The following is a 21854-nucleotide window of genomic DNA, read 5'->3' on the forward strand; positions in this document are numbered from 1 at the left end:
CCTCATCTTGGTACATGTTAATAAAGCACATGACATGTACTGTATTTTGCCATTCCTAATAACAAGACCATCCAGAGAGAAATAAAGGCATTGAATCAAACCATTAACAACTTTCCATGTCACAATCTCACACAATCTTACCACTCTCATGAATAATGCTTCCTGTGCATAAACATATACAGGCAAATCACGTAAAAGTACAAAGCCTCTGCATACAAAATTAGACCTTAATCACAAAGTTGTCCCCATACCCAAAGGTGATATAAAGAGTAATGAATATGGTAAGATTACCCGGTAATGGCTACAATACAAGTAACAGCTAAGTATATAAAAGTGTTCAGACCTTCCAGATTGACTATATGGTTTATAGAAGGAACATAGTAATCACCAATCCCTTAGCTAGAAAAGTTGAAGGAGACAGTATAAAATCATCAAAATGGCTTTGGTATATAATTCAGTTCTAGTTTAATGAAAGCCTTCACTTCAAGTCGACTCACATGCAAGAGAGAAAAGGCTTGTATTTGATAGCTTTCTTTTAGTACTTTATCAAAAGATCATCTGAATCACTGGAGTGGATAAGTTACTTATATTCCTGAATATCAGTTAGAACTCATTTTTACAAAATTAGCTGTTGAGGCCAGTGGTGGCTAAAGGAATCATCAACAAACCTGAAATAATAATGCCCCACTTATAATCAACTTCTTTGTCATCATTTAAGTCATATGTGTGTGAACAGCAAATACACTGCTTAACTGTGACTTAAAAATGCTCCTGTAAATAGGCATTTTCCACAAAAACCTGGCTCTACTTTTGCTGTAAACATGCATGCCTCAAAGAGTTTACCCCAAAATTCATACACACAATTTAATGAAATGATAAAAAAAAATCCACATATTGTTAGATAAAAAGGAATAAAACCTTCTGATTTTTTCATTCTAATGTAAATACTTAATATCTCATTCATTTTTACAAAATATTTCAGTTTTCATATTCAGTTAGAAATTTAAGCTCCATATATATACTATCATTTTGTGGCACTTGAATATCAGACATCAGATAAAATCTACATGATCACTTTGAAATAAAAGCAGTCTAATATATTCATATGCAAGATGAGGAAACTGCAGTATTTTCCTGATTTGGGTAAATATACAATTGGACCACCCCTCATAAACTGGAGTGGAGGGTTAAAGATAACTGATGGACATGCCATAACTAGACAGTTTTACATATCAGACCTCTTGGCTTCATTGTTTCAAGTATGACTTACATCTTTAATCAACTTTTGACCAATTAATAGGAATTTCATACTTCCAACTAATTACAATTCTTTTCTTAATGAAATCTCATCCTCATGAATGAGATTATATCAAAATGCAAGCAGACTTCCAATGCAAAACTCCTACCCTCTTAAGAAAACTATGAAGTTACACACTGATCACATGTGTCATATCGATATGAATCAAATGTATAACAAACCAACACCTTTTCTCAGACCTGATGAATGCTGTTGTTGTGTAAACACAATAATAGCATTTTCATGGATAAGGGATATCAGTGACTGAACTCCAAGAAAGGCTGAATGCAGGGCTAGAACTCACTAGTTATGGTATGTACTGTACTCATCGTTATGCCAACACCCTTGACTTATTGACATCATTCTAAGCTCACAAAGCCACCATCTCTATCATTAGCATATGGTAATATGTGCTTATTTTCAAGAGTTATTTTTGTCATTGTGGTAAACATGCTGCTGAAAAGGTTCTATGCATCCTCAAGACACGACCATAAAACATGTTAACTAAAAACTTTGCATATGAAAATCCTGAATTAAAGTACAAGCAAATATCAGGTACCCTTTCCTGTTCTCTAATCTCATTTACAAACAAATTAACATCATAAAGACAAATGAAAATAAAAATATACATACTTTAGTTCTCTAAAACAGAAGCTAACAGTCAATGACCTCCACCATTTTTGAAAACATACTCAGTAAATAAAGCAGCATTTCCAGGATTATATTTTCTGTATAAATATGGATCATCTAGGGGCAAATTCATTCTTGTCTGATAAGAATACTGAATGTCAAGCTTATAATTAACACAATATCAATTCATTTACTCCTGCTGCTGTCCTGATGTTTGTGAAAACTGGTACATCCAAAGTCTTAAACCAAAATATTAATTTTCTAATATTACCACAATAATACAATATCTCTGATAAGACACAGATTGTATTTTTAATGAATGTTAAGACTGACAAATGTACTCGAAATTAGAAATCAATTGAGATGAAAAAAGTATGCATATTAAGAATGTTGGTGACTGCAAGGAAACTGGAATGGTTTTGTGGGATATTAGGAGGATAAACTGATTACATCTACCAAGCATAATGGCCCAAAGTGGAACTGACTCTTGTTTGAACTAAGGCTGACTGGAAGAGGTTTAAACTACAGTTATGATACATAATGTCTACAAATGTACATCTAGAATACTACCAGTCACAGCTGGGCTTATGGCATTTATCACCATTACTATGATATTATAATACATTAATTTAGGGTAAAATATATTCTTTTAGAAAAATAAATCATTTAAGAGTTAAATCACAACCAAATCATGAAAACCCAGACAATTAAGTGGAGAGTTTTCCTTCATGATGTTTGAAGCATAATGGTGAATTTAAGATCATGCTATTCACTCTCCATCACTAGTCATTTTGCTGTGGTACTGTGCAAACTTTATTTATGTAACTTACAGAAGCACCTTGCAAGTACTCCTCTGGGCAGGAATTTCAAGCCACAAGCCCAGTTGCTGGTAGCAAATAACTATATCTACCTAAGGCTAGTTCCATTAACGACCGTAAAGCTAGAATCCTTCAGTTAACCAAGTCATTTTTGCACAACCACACAAGGTAATGGAAATCTGTATAGATAATCAGTTCCAATGTGAAAATCAAACAAGTTTTAGATTTACAATTATTGAACACATGACTAGCAAATACTAAAGCAGATATCAATAACTTTACTGGTGATAATAATGAGCAAAAATTATTGGGGAGCTGGTCAACTAATAAGAAATTCAGAATAAACATGACTAGCTTAAATGTACCACAAAGGTCTGCCATAAATTTGGCACACTTTCAGATGTAAAGTATTTTTTTTTACCATGAACCATCTTAAATCTTACCCATCAGTATCTGTGATATCACTTCTGAGCACATGCTCCCAAAGACACCACTTTCATGACCTGAAAGTTTTAATCTATGGATGAAATAAATCAAAACCCCCTCACCTAGGACCATTACCTGCCTTAATATAAGTTTTAATGAAAAATATATATTACAGAAATATGATTACAATCACCATGCAAAAAGTCATTCTGTGTGGTTCTTATGCACTGCACCAATACACACAAACAGTATCTCAGATCATGAAAATAAGACTACACAAACTTCATATTTCTGCTTCATTTTCAATGAAATCACTATTCTATCCCATATGCAGCTCATTAACATGAAACAATTCTTTGCAATTATCAAAAAAGCATTATTAAAAAACAGCCAAGATTAAGCCTGACTTGTCAAAAATTCCATTATCATTAATGTAAATCTCTATAGTGTATGAATATATTCAAGAGCATGAGGTTTACATTTTGTAACCACTTCATATGACCACTCACATCTCCAAAACCTTTGCCCGACCTTAATAAATATCAATGTTCTCATGGTAGAGCAGAAAAACATCATGAATTACAAATAAGTATCAAATTGTCTTTCCATTCAAGACAAGCAATGATTAAAGATATCCTCAATCATTTGTGCATTAATTTGTTATTTTTACAGTAATCTAAAATGATGCTGGCCACAATAATACATTCTCACAATTCCAGTGCAGTAAATCATCCTATCACCAACTCTTATGAGGGTAAAGGAGTTTCAACTATATGCTATACTCCAGTGGTTTAACAAAGCAAACTAGTTCTGATCTACTGGACATCTCTCCAGAAGATAAGACTACTCTTATGGGGGTTAGAAAAAATTAATATATTTGTGTATAGTGAGAACAAAGAGACTAAGGCAGGTTTTGCCTGAGAGAATTAACAAATTTGTAAAATACTGTATTCCATTTTAAAAGCTAAAACAGAAGCAAACATTCACTCATGCAGTGAGATAATCATCATAGCTTTTGATACTAAAAGATCTTTGTCTTAACTATTCTGCATTTCTATTCCACATAAAAATAGAAAAAAATTATAATAATAATTACTTATATTTACTCATTATAAAAACACTTACTGGTAATACTATTCAGTCTATAATTCATATGTCAATGAAGTTTGTATATACTGAAGTACTTTTTGAATCTAGTTCTTGTCTTTTACACTATAAACAACCCATGACACAGATAGAATATCTATAGTATTCCTTTCTTTTGCACTAGTACTACATTAATTTAATTAACTAGTTTGCTTATGTCTTTCTCATCCTCACCTCAGAAATTTCACTTTGGTGTAGCAAATCAAATACCTGTGCAAAGTCAAGTACAAGAACTGACATTCACTACCATTCATAAAAAAATACTCCCATGACTCAAATTCTCTCACATAAATGTCCATGGTATTTCAATATTCTATCAAGACAAACACACACACAAGCACACAGTACAGCAGATCAAATACTATTCAGTCTTACTGTGAATATTTTAAAGCTAAAAATTAAAAGACATATAAAAGGTAAGTTTCTAAAAATAGAGTAGTATAGAGTTAAGCACCACTAATGGCACATCCATGAATCATAAAAAAGGTGTTTGGAATTGCCAGCTGAAAATCAGCCATGGATTTTAAAGCTACTTTTGCCTGCATATCTGCTATTGCATAACTCTCCTGTCATGCTCAGCTGAAAAAAAAATAAAAAAAAGCACCATTTCATTAATTCTGCACAAAATCTGCAATGTCTCAGGCTAATACACCTAAGCCTCTACTTCCCTGATCCTCATACACGACAATCTTAATTATCAGGATCATTGGATTCAAGGATTTACATTACAAAGTCCTTTGCAGTATATATATATGAACGAGCATCACATAATATGTAAATCCAACACTCTAGATAGAGAAGATTGTGGTTATTTGGGTTCTGAGTAATAAGGTGTATTGGTGCACTGATATTAAACACCTAATAAAAATGGTTCTTTGTACTGGTCAACTTGAGACTTGAGTTGTCCCTATCTTAACTGACAATAGTTCAGTTACTTCAGTGTGTGTGACAATCTCATAAATCTGTTTTCCATACAAATACAAAAATAAAAAACTGACAGGCTTCTTCCATTTACAGCCTATATGAAATGTGTTGGAGTTAGCTAAATGGCAATACCAAGGACATATAAACAAGACATTATGGGCAGTATCTGAATGACTGGTGAAAGACAAAGAAACTATCAAACAATACAAAATTGTGTTGAGAAGGGTTAGTTAGCTTAAATGCCACTGTAATATAACTCGTTTTCAATTTCTTAAAAATGAGCTTTATAACAAAAGCATTAACACCTCACATTCCCTTGTTCATGCTAAATATTCAGTAGAGTATGGCAACATTCTCAAACATTTTCTCTCATGTGAGTTTATGGTACACCATACAGTACACATACTGTGCAATGCATCAGTTCACAACACAGAATTTTCGATACAGTATCTGGCACAATATGCAACACAAACTACACACGGTGAACTCCGGCATCCATGAGCTCACACTAATGGAACAGTTTGGAAATACGGCCAATGAACATTAAGTTCAGATATAAATCCAATCACCACAAAGTAACCAAAGATGTTATTTAGAAAAGACCCTTGAAAACAATGCCTTTGTTAAGTATGGTTGTGTATTGGAATAAGTTTCACAAAACCATGGTAATAAAATTATCTATCCAAATGCAGTTATCTTTAACTCCATTCATAATGTTTGTGTGGCAATTACAGCTTGCATTTTTTCACTGGAACCTACCACACTTCCATCTTATGTAAATGATTCTCTCAGTTTACTGATGTGGAGGGGTCTTTCCAATCTGAATTTCATCTCTCACTCTAAAACTTATAACCAAGATTTCAGCTTCAATGTTTCATATTTTTTCCTTTTGCATAAAAGTTTAACCATTTCTATCTAAAATAAATATCCCTTTGAATACCACAGATGAGCAAATTATGCATCATAATAGCATCTCTGCAGTTTATATACTTCTTTCTAAAAGCATGACCAGTACCTCTTCCTCTGGCTTCAGTTTCTGTTGTGAAACTGGTTTTCACTTACAATGATATGCCACTATCATAACATACAAGTACTCTTAAAGTTTAAACATTCACTTCAAAAGCTTTAATTGTGGTTACTTCTGGTGACCTGATTATCTTTACCTTAAAGAAATAATAAAGAGATGTCATGGATTCTGATACCATAACATCCCACTGGGTTCTCATGTCACGATATGTTGCAGGTGATCTAGTTAGCCATGTCAAGTTGTTGCCAGAAATGTGTTGGAGAAATCTGTTGGGCAGCAAACTAAACAACCAACATACTCTAGTCCTCCTAAGTGGGAAGAAAAAAAAAGTAGAGGAATAACATTAATGGTAAACAAGATTCTTTTTTTTCAGTAGTTGACATGGCATGGGTAAAAGCATGCCCAAATCATGGTTATTCTGGATGTTAAAAAAGTAAATGCAGGAAAGATTAATCTAAGCTCCTCAAGTGATTGCAGTCCTAACTTATAAAGATGGAAAACTTGTAAAAATTGGAGTGGACAAAAGAGGTAAGAGAACTCCCTAGTTTAATACACACATAAAAGAAAAATGCAATGAGAGGAAAGAGGGAAATGTAAGGAATAATGACATATTGAAGTAATGACATTGAATGGGAGAAGGAAAATATAACAAGCAGTCACAGGGAAGATGGATCAAAGACTGAGGAAAAAGAAAAACACAAGAAAAGCACAGATTAGAGAAAAGCACACTAGGGAAGAATAATAAGAGGAAAGTAGAGCAAACAAACACATTGAGAGAGCTCAGAAACTCACCCATTCTGCAGAGTCAACACCTTCCATCCTGTCTTGTTCTAAAGTCTTGCTAACCTGGTTCATCTGCTGACTCATTGACTCCTCCAGCTGAAAATGAACTTACTATAATAACAGTCAAAGTAACACAAAATATTCTGGATATTATACATTCAAGTAATCAAAGAAATGAACAAGCTTACTTTATAGAAATATGATGAGAGATGTACAAGCTCAACCATAAGACTGGATATTAGGCAACCATGTAAGCTTTCAATTATCAACTGAAAATAGCTAATGCATTTGTATACAGGATACTAAATACAAAGTAATACATAAAACTAACAGAAAAAAATATAAAGAAAACTCCATACATGCTACAGACATGTGATTTCGAGAAAGTTGGCTTTTAGCCAGTGAATACGATATCTTAATGCCAGATCCCTCACTTGCCCTCATATCTACATAGTTCTCTCGTATTGTGCTAGGTTACTCTAGGAAAATGAGAACAAGTAACTAGTTATGCCACATCATGCTGAATGCATGCAAAAAAAAATGAAAATATAATGACCTGAAAGCTGTCTCAAATATCTACTTAAAACAAGGCTGTAATCATAAAAGTTGCAACCACCTTGTACAACTAGCCATGCAGTTGCATCACTAAAACCTTCTAGTAAACGTATGCATGCCAGTCATAGACCCCAAAAGATCATTGGAAAGTTGCCTAATGTCAATATGGAAAGATAAGCCAGGAAATGAGATGTGGCAAAAGAGGAATTTATCTTAAGAACAAACTTTTCACCAGATCAAAGCTGACTTTTTAAGTACAAGGCCCTAACTTGCCCACACCTTTCTTTAACTAATGAGGTATTCCCAGATAAACTACTGTCCAAGGTTTTGATCATCTCACATGCACCATCCCCTTGAATGAACGGGACATTTTGTGGGTGAAAATCCTCAACACATCAGGAACCAAAGTTGGTTTAGTTAAAAAGGGGCAATCAATACCACCTGTCCTAAGATGTGATTTACTCATAAGACAGTCCATCAAATTATCATTCATAATTATCATTAATGATCTTTGGCCTCTCAGCCTGGTTCAAGTCTCTCAGCATAGCTTCTCCTTTCTTGGAAGAGGCCATTCTTCCAGAGTACTCCTGGTATAAAGGCAATAAATCCAGAGTGTAAACTCTTAGATAAATCTGATCTGAATACTGTCCAAAGAAAATCTTTACAATCAAGATCTCTACTGATATCCTTGAAAAACAAAAGGACTGTCAAAATCAGTTAATTGGGATATAAACATATTCCACTAAAGACTAAGCATAGGTTGGAGAATGCTTTTGACATGCCAATGGTACAAGTCATATTTTAATGAAAATTGCTGGATGAGACTTCAGTAAGGAAAAAGGTAGAGTCATCTTCAGTGGCTCTACTCCTATATGAGCACAACTACAGTGCTAAAATAATAGATCTGGTAGAGGAGGCACATAAACTAGCAACTTGTGATTGGGCCTCATTGCAAACAAGTCTATTTCCAAACTGGCTCCTAAAGACTAGATCCTCATGAAGTAGTCCAAGTCCAGGGTAAATTCTATCACTAATAGACTTACTAAGGAGAGAGAATCTGCAATGACAATCTAGCAGATTTAAGGAGAATTATACTGAAAAAAGCATCACTTTTGAATTTGATTAACCAAAATTCCTTTTACAAATACAAATGTAAAGGTGAAATTGTTCTTCCTCTGTTGAGACATGATACATATTGTCTGAAAAAAGGAATACAATGCACATGCCTTTGGCCTCATGTCTTTGATGATAATGTACATGCTATTAATTTCTTTATATTGCCAAAGGATAATTCAGTGAATGGAACTAATTTCCTTGCCATCTCCATCATATATTTACTGGGAGACTCATTTCCTTGAGAAGAATTCATCTAATTACTTTATCAGCAATGAAGGTACCCCTAAATTGTGGCCACCTTTCTCATGAAATATATCCTGGGTGTGTACAGTTAGGACTGAAAAACATGGCCTAACTTTTGAGTGTTATGAATCATTCCTAGACAGTTGATTCTTGATAACATGCCAATATGTTTTCTGTAAGTCAATGGTAACCATTCATGCACTTTTCTGAATTATTTGCTCGAATGATTATTTTGTTTTTCACTTGTCCAATGTTTTCCACTATAGTAAGTTAGTGCTAAGAACAAATGTTTACACCATGAGTTACAAACAAGCACTGTCCACATCAAAGCACTTCTCATCTATCACTGTTTCATTTAACAGAAATTATATCACTGTCAAGACATCCAATACATCACATTATAAAATGGCAAATCAACAGACAGAGCTTGAAAACTTATCAACATAGCCTTCACTGTAGCACAACTAACCCACTATCCAGATGATGACTTACTGAAGTTGAGTGCTACAGCAGGATGAATGGGGTTTAATGGAGTAATGTCATTATTGTGTGAGGTGGTTACAACTTAGCTTATAATTTTGATATTATTTTCTAGCAAGCTTTTCTAAGATGCCACTCACAACAAATTCCTTTTTGTGAGTGTCTGTACATTAAGAGTGGCACAATTAATCAAGTGCTCTCCCATGCCAAAGGTAACCCTATGGCATGTGAAAGAACTACATGAAGGACAAGGCAAGTGAAAGGGTTTGCTCACATCCCCTTTACTAACTCTTTCTAAAAGAAGAAACAAAAAGGAGTTAAGCTAGGATTTGTCTCCAAAGGCTCAGTCATCTGTTCTCAAAACTACCTCCCTAAGATGGATAAAGCAAGCTTTATATAGAGACATATACATTAATATTTTTATTTTCTTCTTTCTCATACTTGATCACCATTTCTCAACATCACCCTATCCATAAACAAATTAAACAACAATGGTGACATCATATCTCTGCTGCAGACCCACCTTCACCTAGAACCACTCATTTCCTATCTTCCTTTTTGTACATGTGCCTTGCTCTCTTGACAGAAACTCTTCAATGCTTCTAGCAGCTTTCCACCCACTCCATATATATGCAGTATCTTCCACAAAGCATTTTTAACACTATGATACACTTTCTCTAGATTCATAAATGCCACATACATGAACTTCTTTTTCTGAGTGTTTCTCACACACATCCTTCAAAGCAAACACCTGATCCACACATGAAGCCGTACTGTTCCTCCCTAATCCGAAATTTTGTGCATGTCACCTCCCTCTCAATCACTTCCATAACTTACTAGATACAATCAAGAAACTTATACCCCTGCAATTTGAACAATCACTTGTGTGCTCCTTAGCTTTATACAATGGCACTAAGCAGGCATTCTGCCAATCCTCAGGTACCTTGCTATGAGCCATATATAAATTGAAAAACCTCACTAACCAATTAACAGTAAAATCACACTTTTTCTTAAGAAATTCAACAGCAATCCTATCTACTCCATCCACTTTGCCACACTTCATCTTACAAAAGACTTGCACCACTTCTCTTTTCATCAAACCACTTGCTATGACTAACTCATTTCAAATGCCTCCACATCAAGAACATCTCTTGTTTCCATCCTATCATCAAACACATTTAAGAAATCTTAAACATACTCACCCCATCTCCCCTCTACCTCATTTCTGTCTGTTACCATTTCCTCATTTGCCCCCTCAATGATGTTCCTTGCACTCTTTCCCTGCAAATAATGCCCATAAACCTTTGTTTTCTCTTTTACTTGCAACTTGACTTCCTCATCCCACCATCCACTACCCTTTCTCACCTTTTGACTTCCCACACTCAACATACCACAAATTTTTCTTCCTCATGTAAGCGGTACTTCCCTACATACTTCCCATTCCTCACCGTCTCCCCTAACTTCAATTACTCTTATCTTTTGCCATTCTCTATACATATATATAATCTGATTAACAACAAAATCCCAGGACCCCTCTTGTGAGGCTCTGCAGCTTCAAAAATGCACTTAAATCTGGGGTGAGGAAGTACAGGTTGTACCTCTTTAATCTAGGACCTGGTCATTACCAGACCACAGAAAATGCCAGAAAACAGAAATTGACCCCTTTAAAGGCCCTGGGGTGAACACTCTTACCAACTATCAACAGCTTGATTTTATGTGTTCCTGCAGCATTGCTGCAGCCAAGAATTATCACCACATCTCTGGAATCCTTACCCACAGATGGAGACTCCTCAATATCTTGGGCAAGGGTTTTTCGTGGCATGTGATGCCAATTCAGGGAAGATTCGTCAGCATTATACACTTGTTTTGGAGATATAAGAAATTAACAGGACTACTAATTAGCTTAGCTGCAATGCAAACATATTTTGAATCCTTAACACTGCTAAAACGCTGCCCTAGTGGCAGATCCACATGCCAATGGTGGCTGATTCAAAATGTGTCAGACCATGGAAGTTTCCAGACCAAAGAAAGCCAGATTAGAGAGGTACAACCTGTAATGGACTCCTCTGGAGTAAAGTGTTCCTTAATGAAACTACTGTTTTTCATATACAGACAATAATCCAGCCCTCACTCATGGTGTGACCACATGCAAGTGGAGTCTGGTAACACCAAAGTGTATCTTTCCATACAATAATCTTATCTAAATATGTAAATGAAGAATCAAATGTCAATCCAGAAAAATAAATAAAAAGAAAAGTGATTCAACACTGATGCAGAGCAATCTATTATACTGCAATAATGCATGAGACCCAGACTGCAGAGAAAATTTTTGAGCTTTAAACATAACAGTGAAAGATGCATAACCTCTGCTAACATTCATCACAATTTTATACCCAATTACAAATCTTGCTAAATCGTCACATTTGTAATTTTCTTATTAATCAACATCATTACTTTTTATATGATCACACCCTTATAAAGCTACCATTAGCTTCCATGTGTTTATGCTGTCTTTCACTGTCTATGAGTGATATTCTCTACAACAAAATGGGTTTGCTTAATCTTGGGTCTTGCCACAAAAAGGTTACTAGCTCCACACATGCTATCCCTACCTGCTCCAGGGTTAAGCCTGTATCTTATTACTTACAAATGGAGACATTATCCCTACCACAAATAATTATTATTTTAATTTACCATATGAATTATACAACAGCCAAAAAGGTATAAGAGATTTGTAGTTTATGTTCAAACCCTGAGGAAACATAAAAATTACTTCTAATATAAAAGATACAGATATCAAAGAGATATGATTTTTACAAGCATATGATAATCATTAAATCATGTTTGACAATAAACAAGCTAATGCAAGTCTATCCATAAACTATATGATGCTTCCCACATTAACAGGATGTACCTATGAAAAATTGTCTGAACCACGCCAATCAGACAGATTTGCTAATCAAATATACAATTGCCAGAGATTCTCAGCCATGCTGTGGTTCAATGAGCAGACTTACTTGCTAATCAAATATTCTCCTGCCAAGTACACATTCAGTCATCTGTAACTGATAAAAATCTTGTATCATACTTTCTCCTCCCTGAGCTCTGAATGAAAGACTTCCAAAATAATCCAAAAGTTTAGTACATCACTGCTCATTATCTATCAACCATATTTCAATGTGAATACACAAGAACATGAAGACAAAGTACAAAGGGAAAAAATTCTCTCCTTTTCTAGGTATACACAGATGTACAGGAGTTAATAGAGTTATAGCTCACTGAATTCTTAACCTCACCACACAAGCAGACTACTTAAGCAAACTGTATAGTTGTCTAATTGTTTCATTAAGCTAGACATGTTGTGCACTACCACAAGATAAGCAGTTTTTTGATTTCCAAGTAGTCAATGTTTGTGCCAATATAGGTATAAAGAATGAGGTAGAATCATAACCAAAAAAGTAAAAATGTTGATCACAATTAACTTAAAATACTTGGGGAAGAGCAGTGTGGTTTCAGAAGTGGTAGAGGATGTGTGGATCAGGTGTTTGCTTTGAAGAATGTATGTGAGAAATACTTAGAAAAGCAAATGGATTTGTATGTAGCATTTATGGATCTGGAGAAGGCATATGATAGAGTTGATAGAGATGCTCTGTGGAAGGTATTAAGAATATATGGTGTGGGAGGCAAGTTGTTAGAAGCAGTGAAAAGTTTTTATCGAGGATGTAAGGCATGTGTACGTGTAGGAAGAGAGGAAAGTGATTGGTTCTCAGTGAATGTAGGTTTGCGGCAGGGGTGTGTGATGTCTCCATGGCTGTTTAATTTGTTTATGGATGGGGTTGTTAGGGAGGTAAATGCAAGAGTCTTGGAAAGAGGGGCAAGTATGAAGTCTGTTGGGGATGAGAGAGCTTGGGAAGTGAGTCAGTTGTTGTTCACTGATGATACAGCGCTGGTGGCGGATTCATGGGAGAAACTGCAGAAGCTGGTGACGGAGTTTGGTAAAGTGTGTGGAAGAAGAAAGTTAAGAGTAAATGTGAATAAGAGCAAGGTTATTAGGTACAGTAGGGTTGAGGGTCAAGTCAATTGGGAGGTGAGTTTGAATGGAGAAAAACTGGAGGAAGTGAAGTGTTTTAGATATCTGGGAGTGGATCTGTCAGCGGATGGAACCATGGAAGCGGAAGTGGATCATAGGGTGGGGGAGGGGGTGAAAATTTTGGGAGCCTTGAAAAATGTGTGGAAGTCGAGAACATTATCTCGGAAAGCAAAAATGGGTATGTTTGAAGGAATAGTGGTTCCAACAATGTTGTATGGTTGCGAGGCGTGGGCTATGGATAGAGTTGTGCGCAGGAGGATGGATGTGCTGGAAATGAGATGTTTGAGGACAATGTGTGTGTGAGGTGGTTTGATCGAGTAAGTAACGTAAGGGTAAGAGAGATGTGTGGAAATAAAAAGAGCGTGGTTGAGAGAGCAGAAGAGGGTGTTTTGAAATGGTTTGGGCACATGGAGAGAATGAGTGAGGAAAGATTGACCAAGAGGATATATGTGTCGGAGGTGGAGGGAACGAGGAGAAGAGGGAGACCAAATTGGAGGTGGAAAGATGGAGTGAAAAGGATTTTGTGTGATCGGGGCCTGAACATGCAGGAGGGTGAAAGGAGGGCAAGGAATAGAGTGAATTGGAGCGATGTGGTATACAGGGGTTGACGTGCTGTCGGTGGATTGAATCAAGGCATGTGAAGCGTCCGGGGTAAACCATGGAAAGCTGTGTAGGTATGTATATTTGCGTGTGTGGACGTGTGTATGTACATGTGTATGGGGGGGGTTGGGCCATTTCTTTCGTCTGTTTCCTTGCGCTACCTCGCAACCGCGGGAGACAGCGACGAGGTATAAAAAAAAAAAAAAAACTTGTAAAAAATATAATAATAGCCATTATAACTATTTTTGCATGCAAATTCTAAAATCAGAACTCAATGAACTTCATTTAATGTAACTTTCATGGCAAGAAGTCAGACAGAAGATAACTGAGATATTTGACAACACTGGCTTTCCTAACTAATATTCAATTAATGTTTCTATAGGGTGCAAGATTAATATTAATCAAAAACTGATTAACTATGTATCTATAATGACAATAGGTTTATCCTATCCAGTAAACTGCAAAAATCTTATGGTTGAGCAAAGACTTTTCATTGGCAGCATTCACTTTCAAAACCAATGAATTTCATATATTTTGACTTTTCCATAGATGCGTGTCCAATCACAAATAAGGCAAACATTTCACCACAATGGCTTTTTGATTATGTATGTAATACACATCACTAAGGCTTGAATGATTAATGTATTATCCATAATCATGATGAATATCTACTGGCATAGGACATACTTTATATTATTTGCTACCAATAAACTGGAAATGCCATTCTGCTTTAAATGTGGGAAACATTTTCTTGAAAATACGACAGATACAGTGCAAAGAAGAGAAAAAACTCCCAGATGTTGATGATAAACCTACCCGGTTTTGAGTCTGCAAGACTTCCTCAGGCACATTTAGATTCTGTGGAAACATAACAGCAAGCTGGGGAATGGTACATGCAACAGCCAGACTTCTAGGTCCAACTGATGACCAATATGAGGGCAGCCTGGGCAAGCTTTCATTCATACTTGGCCTCTTAATAATTAATTGCAACTTAATAATGGTGTCAGTGCTAACTTATCTCTGGACCTAAGAGCTGTATTCAGATGAACACATCATGCATAAAATAGTTTTGCTTAAAAAGGGTGTAACAACTTATCTATAAAGGAAGTGAACCAAGAACACTAACATTAAAACTAGCCTGCTCCTATCTGGTGTGTGTAATAATATCAACATGTATGATAAATCTGTCTAAAGGAAAATTCAGGGTAATTGCAGGTTCTGTTCGAGCCATCTTTTCTATCATAGAATAAGGCATTCAGGATAGGGAAAGGCATGCAGATAGGCAAAGGCAATGTCACCATCACCAAGATGCCCAAATTACCCATAAGGCAGGAAATTCTGAAAAGTATTAGACAGGATAGGAAAGTGGGGTCATGTGGCTTACCTGAAAAAATGCCTATGTATTCCAAAATATTTGAGTGAACAATTATAAAGTGCTCAATTCTTCACAAAAAAATCACCATATGTCTGAACATTTGGGCAAATTAGTCATGTTCTTAAATAATATAAACAGAATGAAGGGTTTCCCTTTGCAGTGGGATATCAGAGGTAAAATCTTAAGGTTGAAAGTAGAAAAAAATTATTTATCTATTTTCTATACTTAGTCGCTGTCTCCCGCATTAGCGAGGTAGCGCAAGGAAACAGACAAAGGAATAGCCCAACCCACCCACACACGCATGTATATACATAAACACCCACACACACACACATATACGTACCCATACCTATACTTATATTAAGCTAGTTTTGCTTGAATTATCTGCCTATACCTGTAAATTCTCACTCCCTTCCCATTGATGCTGGATGGATAAAGCGCAAATAACTTAGATTAACGAGAAGAATCAAATATTAATCCACTTTCTACCAAGGTAAATAACTTTACAAAGTCTGATAAAGATGTTTATGAAGGTACAGTGGGAAGAACTGTAATACTAAAAATAGAACCTCCCATTCATCAAAAAACTTTGGGTGTAATCACTAAGGCAAAGTATTAGCACACTTCCATTAGTATTCCACATGACTATGCACAAACTGCAGCTTCTCATATTATCAAAACAGACTTACAGCAACTTTCCCAAACAAATCAGTTTCTGCACATCTATCATAAAATTTCCACATGGCATATGAGATAATTTGCATCTTGAACTTAAAAAAATGACCGACTACTTACATAAAAACAGAAAGTGCGTCTTATAATTTTCATGATCAAAGGTAAAGTTATCATTTATAATAACACAGAAATAAATCTGCCCCATTACTTCATATAATCAAGAATGATAGGCAGCAATGCCATGTAAGTAAATCTATTACAATTTGCTAGATAGTATTCAGTTTAAGCTCTACTGTAGTACTTACATCATAACAAGGTGAATCTATATGCTGTAAAATAAAAGAGAATGCAAAGCTCACAAGAATTTCAACAAGATAATTTACCACACATGGTCAACTAATGAATGAAGGGCAAATCTAGCCATATGACACATGGGATAGTATGCAGTGAGGCCTCTTTCGATAAATGTTTTTAACTTAAACACTGTTCTGCAGCCATCTAGATACTATTTTACTGTTCTGATAATGCTGTTAACCAACCTGATCCTCCCTGTGATCTTGACATAATGATCGGGTAGCTGGCAGGAATGTTTCGTAAAGAAACCTAACTTGGGAAAGTGATACCTCTTTTGGGTACATCATGCAACAGATACAAACCAGTATTATGTTAATGTGTCCTTAAATAGGAATATGGCCAGGAGCCCAGGAGCAACAGGGTTACTCAGGTTGAAACAGACACACAGAATTTTCACCATTTTTGTAGTTAAATATAAGTCATGTGCATGAGAAAATTTATTACTCGAAACAACTGTCGAGATTATCAGATTAAGAATAATAAATAAAGTTGTATGTTCAATCTATCTATCTGTATCTCTGATGCCATTTCCCTTTGGAAATTTCCTCAAGGGGGTGGCCATGGCAAAAGAGTTTCAATAACTGGTGCCACTTCTTAACCTTTAGTACCTCTACCTTAACAGATCACTGGTGAAAGGCAATTCTAGAGGTGTATATTCAGAGGCTCCTACCTTGTGCTTTTGCTGAATAAATCTACCTAATGTTTCTGCCTAAAATTTCAACCTACTACTTCTTCCTAATGTTCCCAACTCATGTTCTTACCTACTACATCTCCCTAATACTTCTGTTTAATATTTCTACCTTCTACTCCTATCAATTGCTCATATCATTTTGCCAAAAAGTAAGGATAGCCCATAACACTCACAACAGCAATGAGTTGCATGAGTTAAGAGTTGTCAAGTGTTATATGTGACAAGGAGAGATTGCATGTTTGTGGACAGAATGTCAGCAGTCCACATATGTATGAAGCAGAAAGAAAAGCATAATTATCAGGGTCAAAAGAATACAACTTGACAACCAATGAAGTGCTGACTCACTACACAGCCATCACTAACCCTCCCGATACCTAGGTGGGTAGTACTTGTAATACAACTCCCTGGTCAGTGGCTGCCTACCAACTACTACCTACTGCATGTCAGATTCTGTACTCTAATAAATGTAAAAATTAATAACTGCAAATAAATTATCATCTAGTGTACAATAACAAAACAGCAATAAGGCTGTACTCATATCTATTAAATTCCTAGCAAGATATCAAATGTAAAACTACTAAATTATAAGATAGAATTGAATTCCAAGGAAGAAGAAACTAGATTTAAGATCCTTGAGTAACTGTAGATTTTAAGAAAAAACTAAAACGTCTTGTTTTCAATTTGAAAAGTAGTCAAATTAAGTTACCTTCTGAACATTTACATGGATAAATATATCACTAAAATATTTTGATAATGGAATGGTCAAGAAGCACTCTACCTTCATTTTGAAAGTTATGTTCACTATGTCACAATTTACATCATATGAGGATAAATATGAATGGTTTATCAGGCCATATGCATCTGATCCAAACATATAACTGGGAAAGAAGGAAGACAATCTGAACAGCATAAATATAAATATCTTTCAGTGTATGTATATACAATGTCACTTATTTTCCAGCTCAAAGTCCCTTCCACAGGGATCCTACAGTTGTCAAGAAGCCAGCCACATCCATCAGGCAGGACCACATGTAATAAAGAGTGTGAAGGTGTGTGTGTCTTTGTGGAATGAACACACAGCAACTGAAAAGTAAGCAGTCACTTTTTCCACTGTGGAAGTCACTTCTTTGGCATGGCAGGTCTTGCAATATTTTGAAAAGGTGTTGGCATCCACAATGTAGATGTGAAAGGGTAACTCACAAGTTGGGGGTGAAGTTTCAGGTAGGTAAACATTAGATGGGGCAGTGTTTAAGACTGGGCTAGGAAGGCAATTGTTTAGTGCTTGGTTTGTACAGTATATGTCATTTTATTGCTGCATTTGGATGGAGAAGAAACATATGTTGTGGAATTGTGAGGCAGCCATCAGTTTTTTATTTCTACTTAGAGGTTGGTGGATGGTTATTTAGTGGCTGGATGATAAGGGTCTGGTGATGTTACAAATAAGTTTGATCTTATACTTTTTTCATGCTATTGTTTATAAATGTTTGCTCTGTAATACCATATACACTAAACGACAAACACTCAAAAAACTTCATAATTACACAGCAATTGTAATGAGGTAATTACAACAATCATAGCATAAATGTTTACAATATCAATTAGTTGGTGATATTTTTGGCCTTACATTTTTAAGTATATTGTTCATGAAAGGTTGTCCTACAATACTGATTAGACTAAACAGTAAATTTTAAAACACAACTCAATAATAAAATGCAATCATATTGCTGGTATTGCTAATGCCATAATGTAAATATCTGTGGTATTTATCAATTTGTGACACACTATTATTTTATGTGATTTTGTTCATAAATGACTGGTTTATTATACTGTGCACACCAAATGCAAATATTATCAAAGCTACAGGCTCTTAATTTCTTCTTTTATATCGTAATTTTTCAAGGTATGCCTTACTCTACAACCTATTGCAATAAACTAATGCCTTTTGTGACACACCCATCCTGGTATAGTGTAAATCATCCCTAACTGATGGCAACACATTCTATGAGGACAATATGAAGCAGCCTAGTTAAAAAAAAAAAAAGATGTTGTACACTGCTACCATCAACCTGTTGATTTTGAACTGACTTTAGCATACATGCAACAAAACCAGTAAATGGATTAAAGTCTTCCATCTCATCTCTTTAAAGTCTCTTTCTCTTAATCCTTACAAAACATCATGAAGTGCAGTAGGAAATGATTAATGGCTAAAATGACTGTCAAATTGCACTATTTATATGCAATATCTCACAGCAAAGCTAAGAGAAAATTTTGTGCAGGAAGAGGCATTTCTTGTGAAACATCTTGCAAGGGTATTCCCCTTTGTGTTTGATCCACTGTTTTGAAGGGTGCTATATTCACAAAAAATACTAGAAAATATGATATTGCATTGGTAAATCAAGTCTGAAAATAAAATTATGTTTACATTTTTGTATATCTTTTTGACATGAAATATATATCATTTTGTATATTCTAATTTTTTCAAAAATGCATTCTACTTGTCTGAGATGGTCCCTTTTTCACAGTGCAACAAGTCACAACAAACCTAACATAATTCAATCTGGTCTATCATATCATACCCTAACCCACATCATAAAATGAATTTTCACCTTAATTAGAATAAAGGAAAATTAATAATGTTTTAAAATACTTAACTAAGAATAATTTATGATTATATAACTATGCTTTTAAATTAGTTTTGGTCCCTCAGTAAAAGAGCAAGGCAGTTACTGTCAATTTCTTTAAAAGAAAAAAATAATATTTTTGTCTTAAAACTTTACAATCTAAAATAAAAAATAAGAAATTTAAATACTAGATATGTTAACTTTATTTTCCTTATGGCAGTAATGTTATAAAAAAATGAAAAATGTACTGTCATACATGACTGGAAAATCTGACTTTCAGAGAATGAAGTTGAAATCTTTTGATGCATCCATAGGGTTAGAGAACTCCTGCAACAGGCCCTGACAACATATTAAATTTCCATGCAAAACAATTAAGCTTATCTGCAATCCCATATCTTCAACCCATCCTGGCTATGCAATGAAGTCCCTAACATCTGGACACTTACTATCATAGCACATATCTCAGAAAACCCAAACCATCCACTTTTCCTACTCTTACTGCCCAATGCACTTCTGTGTTCAGAATCCAAACTCCCTGAAAAACTGATCCACAGCAGATTTAAGCAAAACATCCCACTATCACCTACACAACATAGCTTCAGACCTAGTCACTACATTATCACACTACAAACAGACATCACACAACACATCCTAGATGGCATCAACCACCCACAACACCCTTCCCACATAGAAGTAACGGCAAAAACCATCAACAAAGTATGTGACACTATTCCTGAGCCATCCCCCAACACAAAAAAATACTTGACAACATCCTCTATGACAATACCTAAAACAAGTTGGCTAGAGTCATACACAAAGGCTTCATTGCTAAACCCTTAAGCTCTATGAAGAAGTTTCCCAAGGAGCAGTTCTTTCTCCAAACCTTTTCAATCTTTTCCAACATGACCTCCAATGACCTCTTGCAGACCTCAATAAGAGTACTCTCTTATTTGCAGACAACCTTACAAACATGTCATAGCACCTGACACCATGTAAGCAATAACAAACATGCAGCTTTATATTACACAATTGGAACGGTTGCCTACCCAGAATAATGTCTGCATCTCTACAGAAGTTTTCAGTCACTCTTTGAAACCCAAACAGACAAGAATCCAAATCATACACTCCAGTCACCTTCAGTGGACAATTGTTCCCACTAAACAAAACACCAACTATTCTGGGCATCACATGTGACATACATGACAGTCACTTCCCACACCATAAACATCAACACAATAGCAACATACAAACTAAATGCCCTCAGAACACTAACTGGTATCAGATTTGGACAAGAAAAAGAATTCCTCAATACCTTCTACAAGCACTTCAAATGCTCAACCCCATACTATACCTTACCTCCTTGATCTTCCACTGTCAAATGCAAATATAACAAGGGTGCAAACCACAAAAACAGAGCACTCAGAACAATTACTAGCTGCCTAGCTACCATAAACATTTAACATCTATAAAATGAAACAGAGATCCTCCTAATATGTTTGATACAATTGTCTGCAACAGAGTTAGACCCTTCCCTTCCAAATCACTCCACAACTAACCATCAACCTCTAAACAGAAATGAACACTTTGCCCTGCTTCACACTTTAGTAACCTATACTCACAGATTCCCAAATCCCCAAAAAACACAACATTGACAAAACATACAAACACACACCAAAATTACCTGATCAGCGCTACCAACTCAGTCTTAGGCACCACTTCATCAGACATATCCATCTGAAAACACACTTCCTAGACAAGTACAATTCACACTTTTTCATCTACAACCTGAACACCATCCATCTCTACAACATTACAAATATCAATTCATTGTATCTCAAGACCAACAACCACAGTGAAGACACTGAACAATTACTGATTAACTGCCCCACACTATCTGCATATTGACAAACACACACCACTATGCTTTCTGTGATCCCACCCAGTTGATGTGGCTGGCTTCCTAAGCACTACAGATGCCACACAGAAGACAGAAGGAGCTCTTG

General features: G+C 35.5%; 1 protein-coding gene across 6 annotated transcripts in view; it reads right to left on the reverse strand.

Annotated features, from left to right (window-relative positions):
• Positions 1-6120: 6120 nt before the first annotated feature.
• pod1 (coronin pod1) overlaps positions 6121-21854 on the reverse strand; it is a 76611-nt gene continuing 60877 nt past the window's right edge. For 4 of the 6 annotated variants that reach the window (XM_071693220.1, XM_071693219.1, XM_071693217.1 and 1 more), the window contains 3 exons: positions 14952-14993; positions 7061-7147; positions 6121-6576 (listed from right to left, as the gene is read on the reverse strand). In XM_071693220.1, the coding sequence (XP_071549321.1) occupies positions 6568-6576; positions 7061-7147; positions 14952-14993 (138 nt within the window). In that variant the 3' untranslated portion in view covers positions 6121-6567. The remainder of the gene's footprint in view (positions 6577-7060; positions 7148-14951; positions 14994-21854) is intronic. The other 2 variants (XM_071693221.1, XM_071693218.1) reach the window with 1 other exon arrangement.

The sequence above is a fragment of the Panulirus ornatus genome, chromosome 55, assembly GCF_036320965.1.
Source record: "Panulirus ornatus isolate Po-2019 chromosome 55, ASM3632096v1, whole genome shotgun sequence".
NCBI classification, from domain to species: Eukaryota; Metazoa; Arthropoda; class Malacostraca; order Decapoda; family Palinuridae; genus Panulirus; species Panulirus ornatus.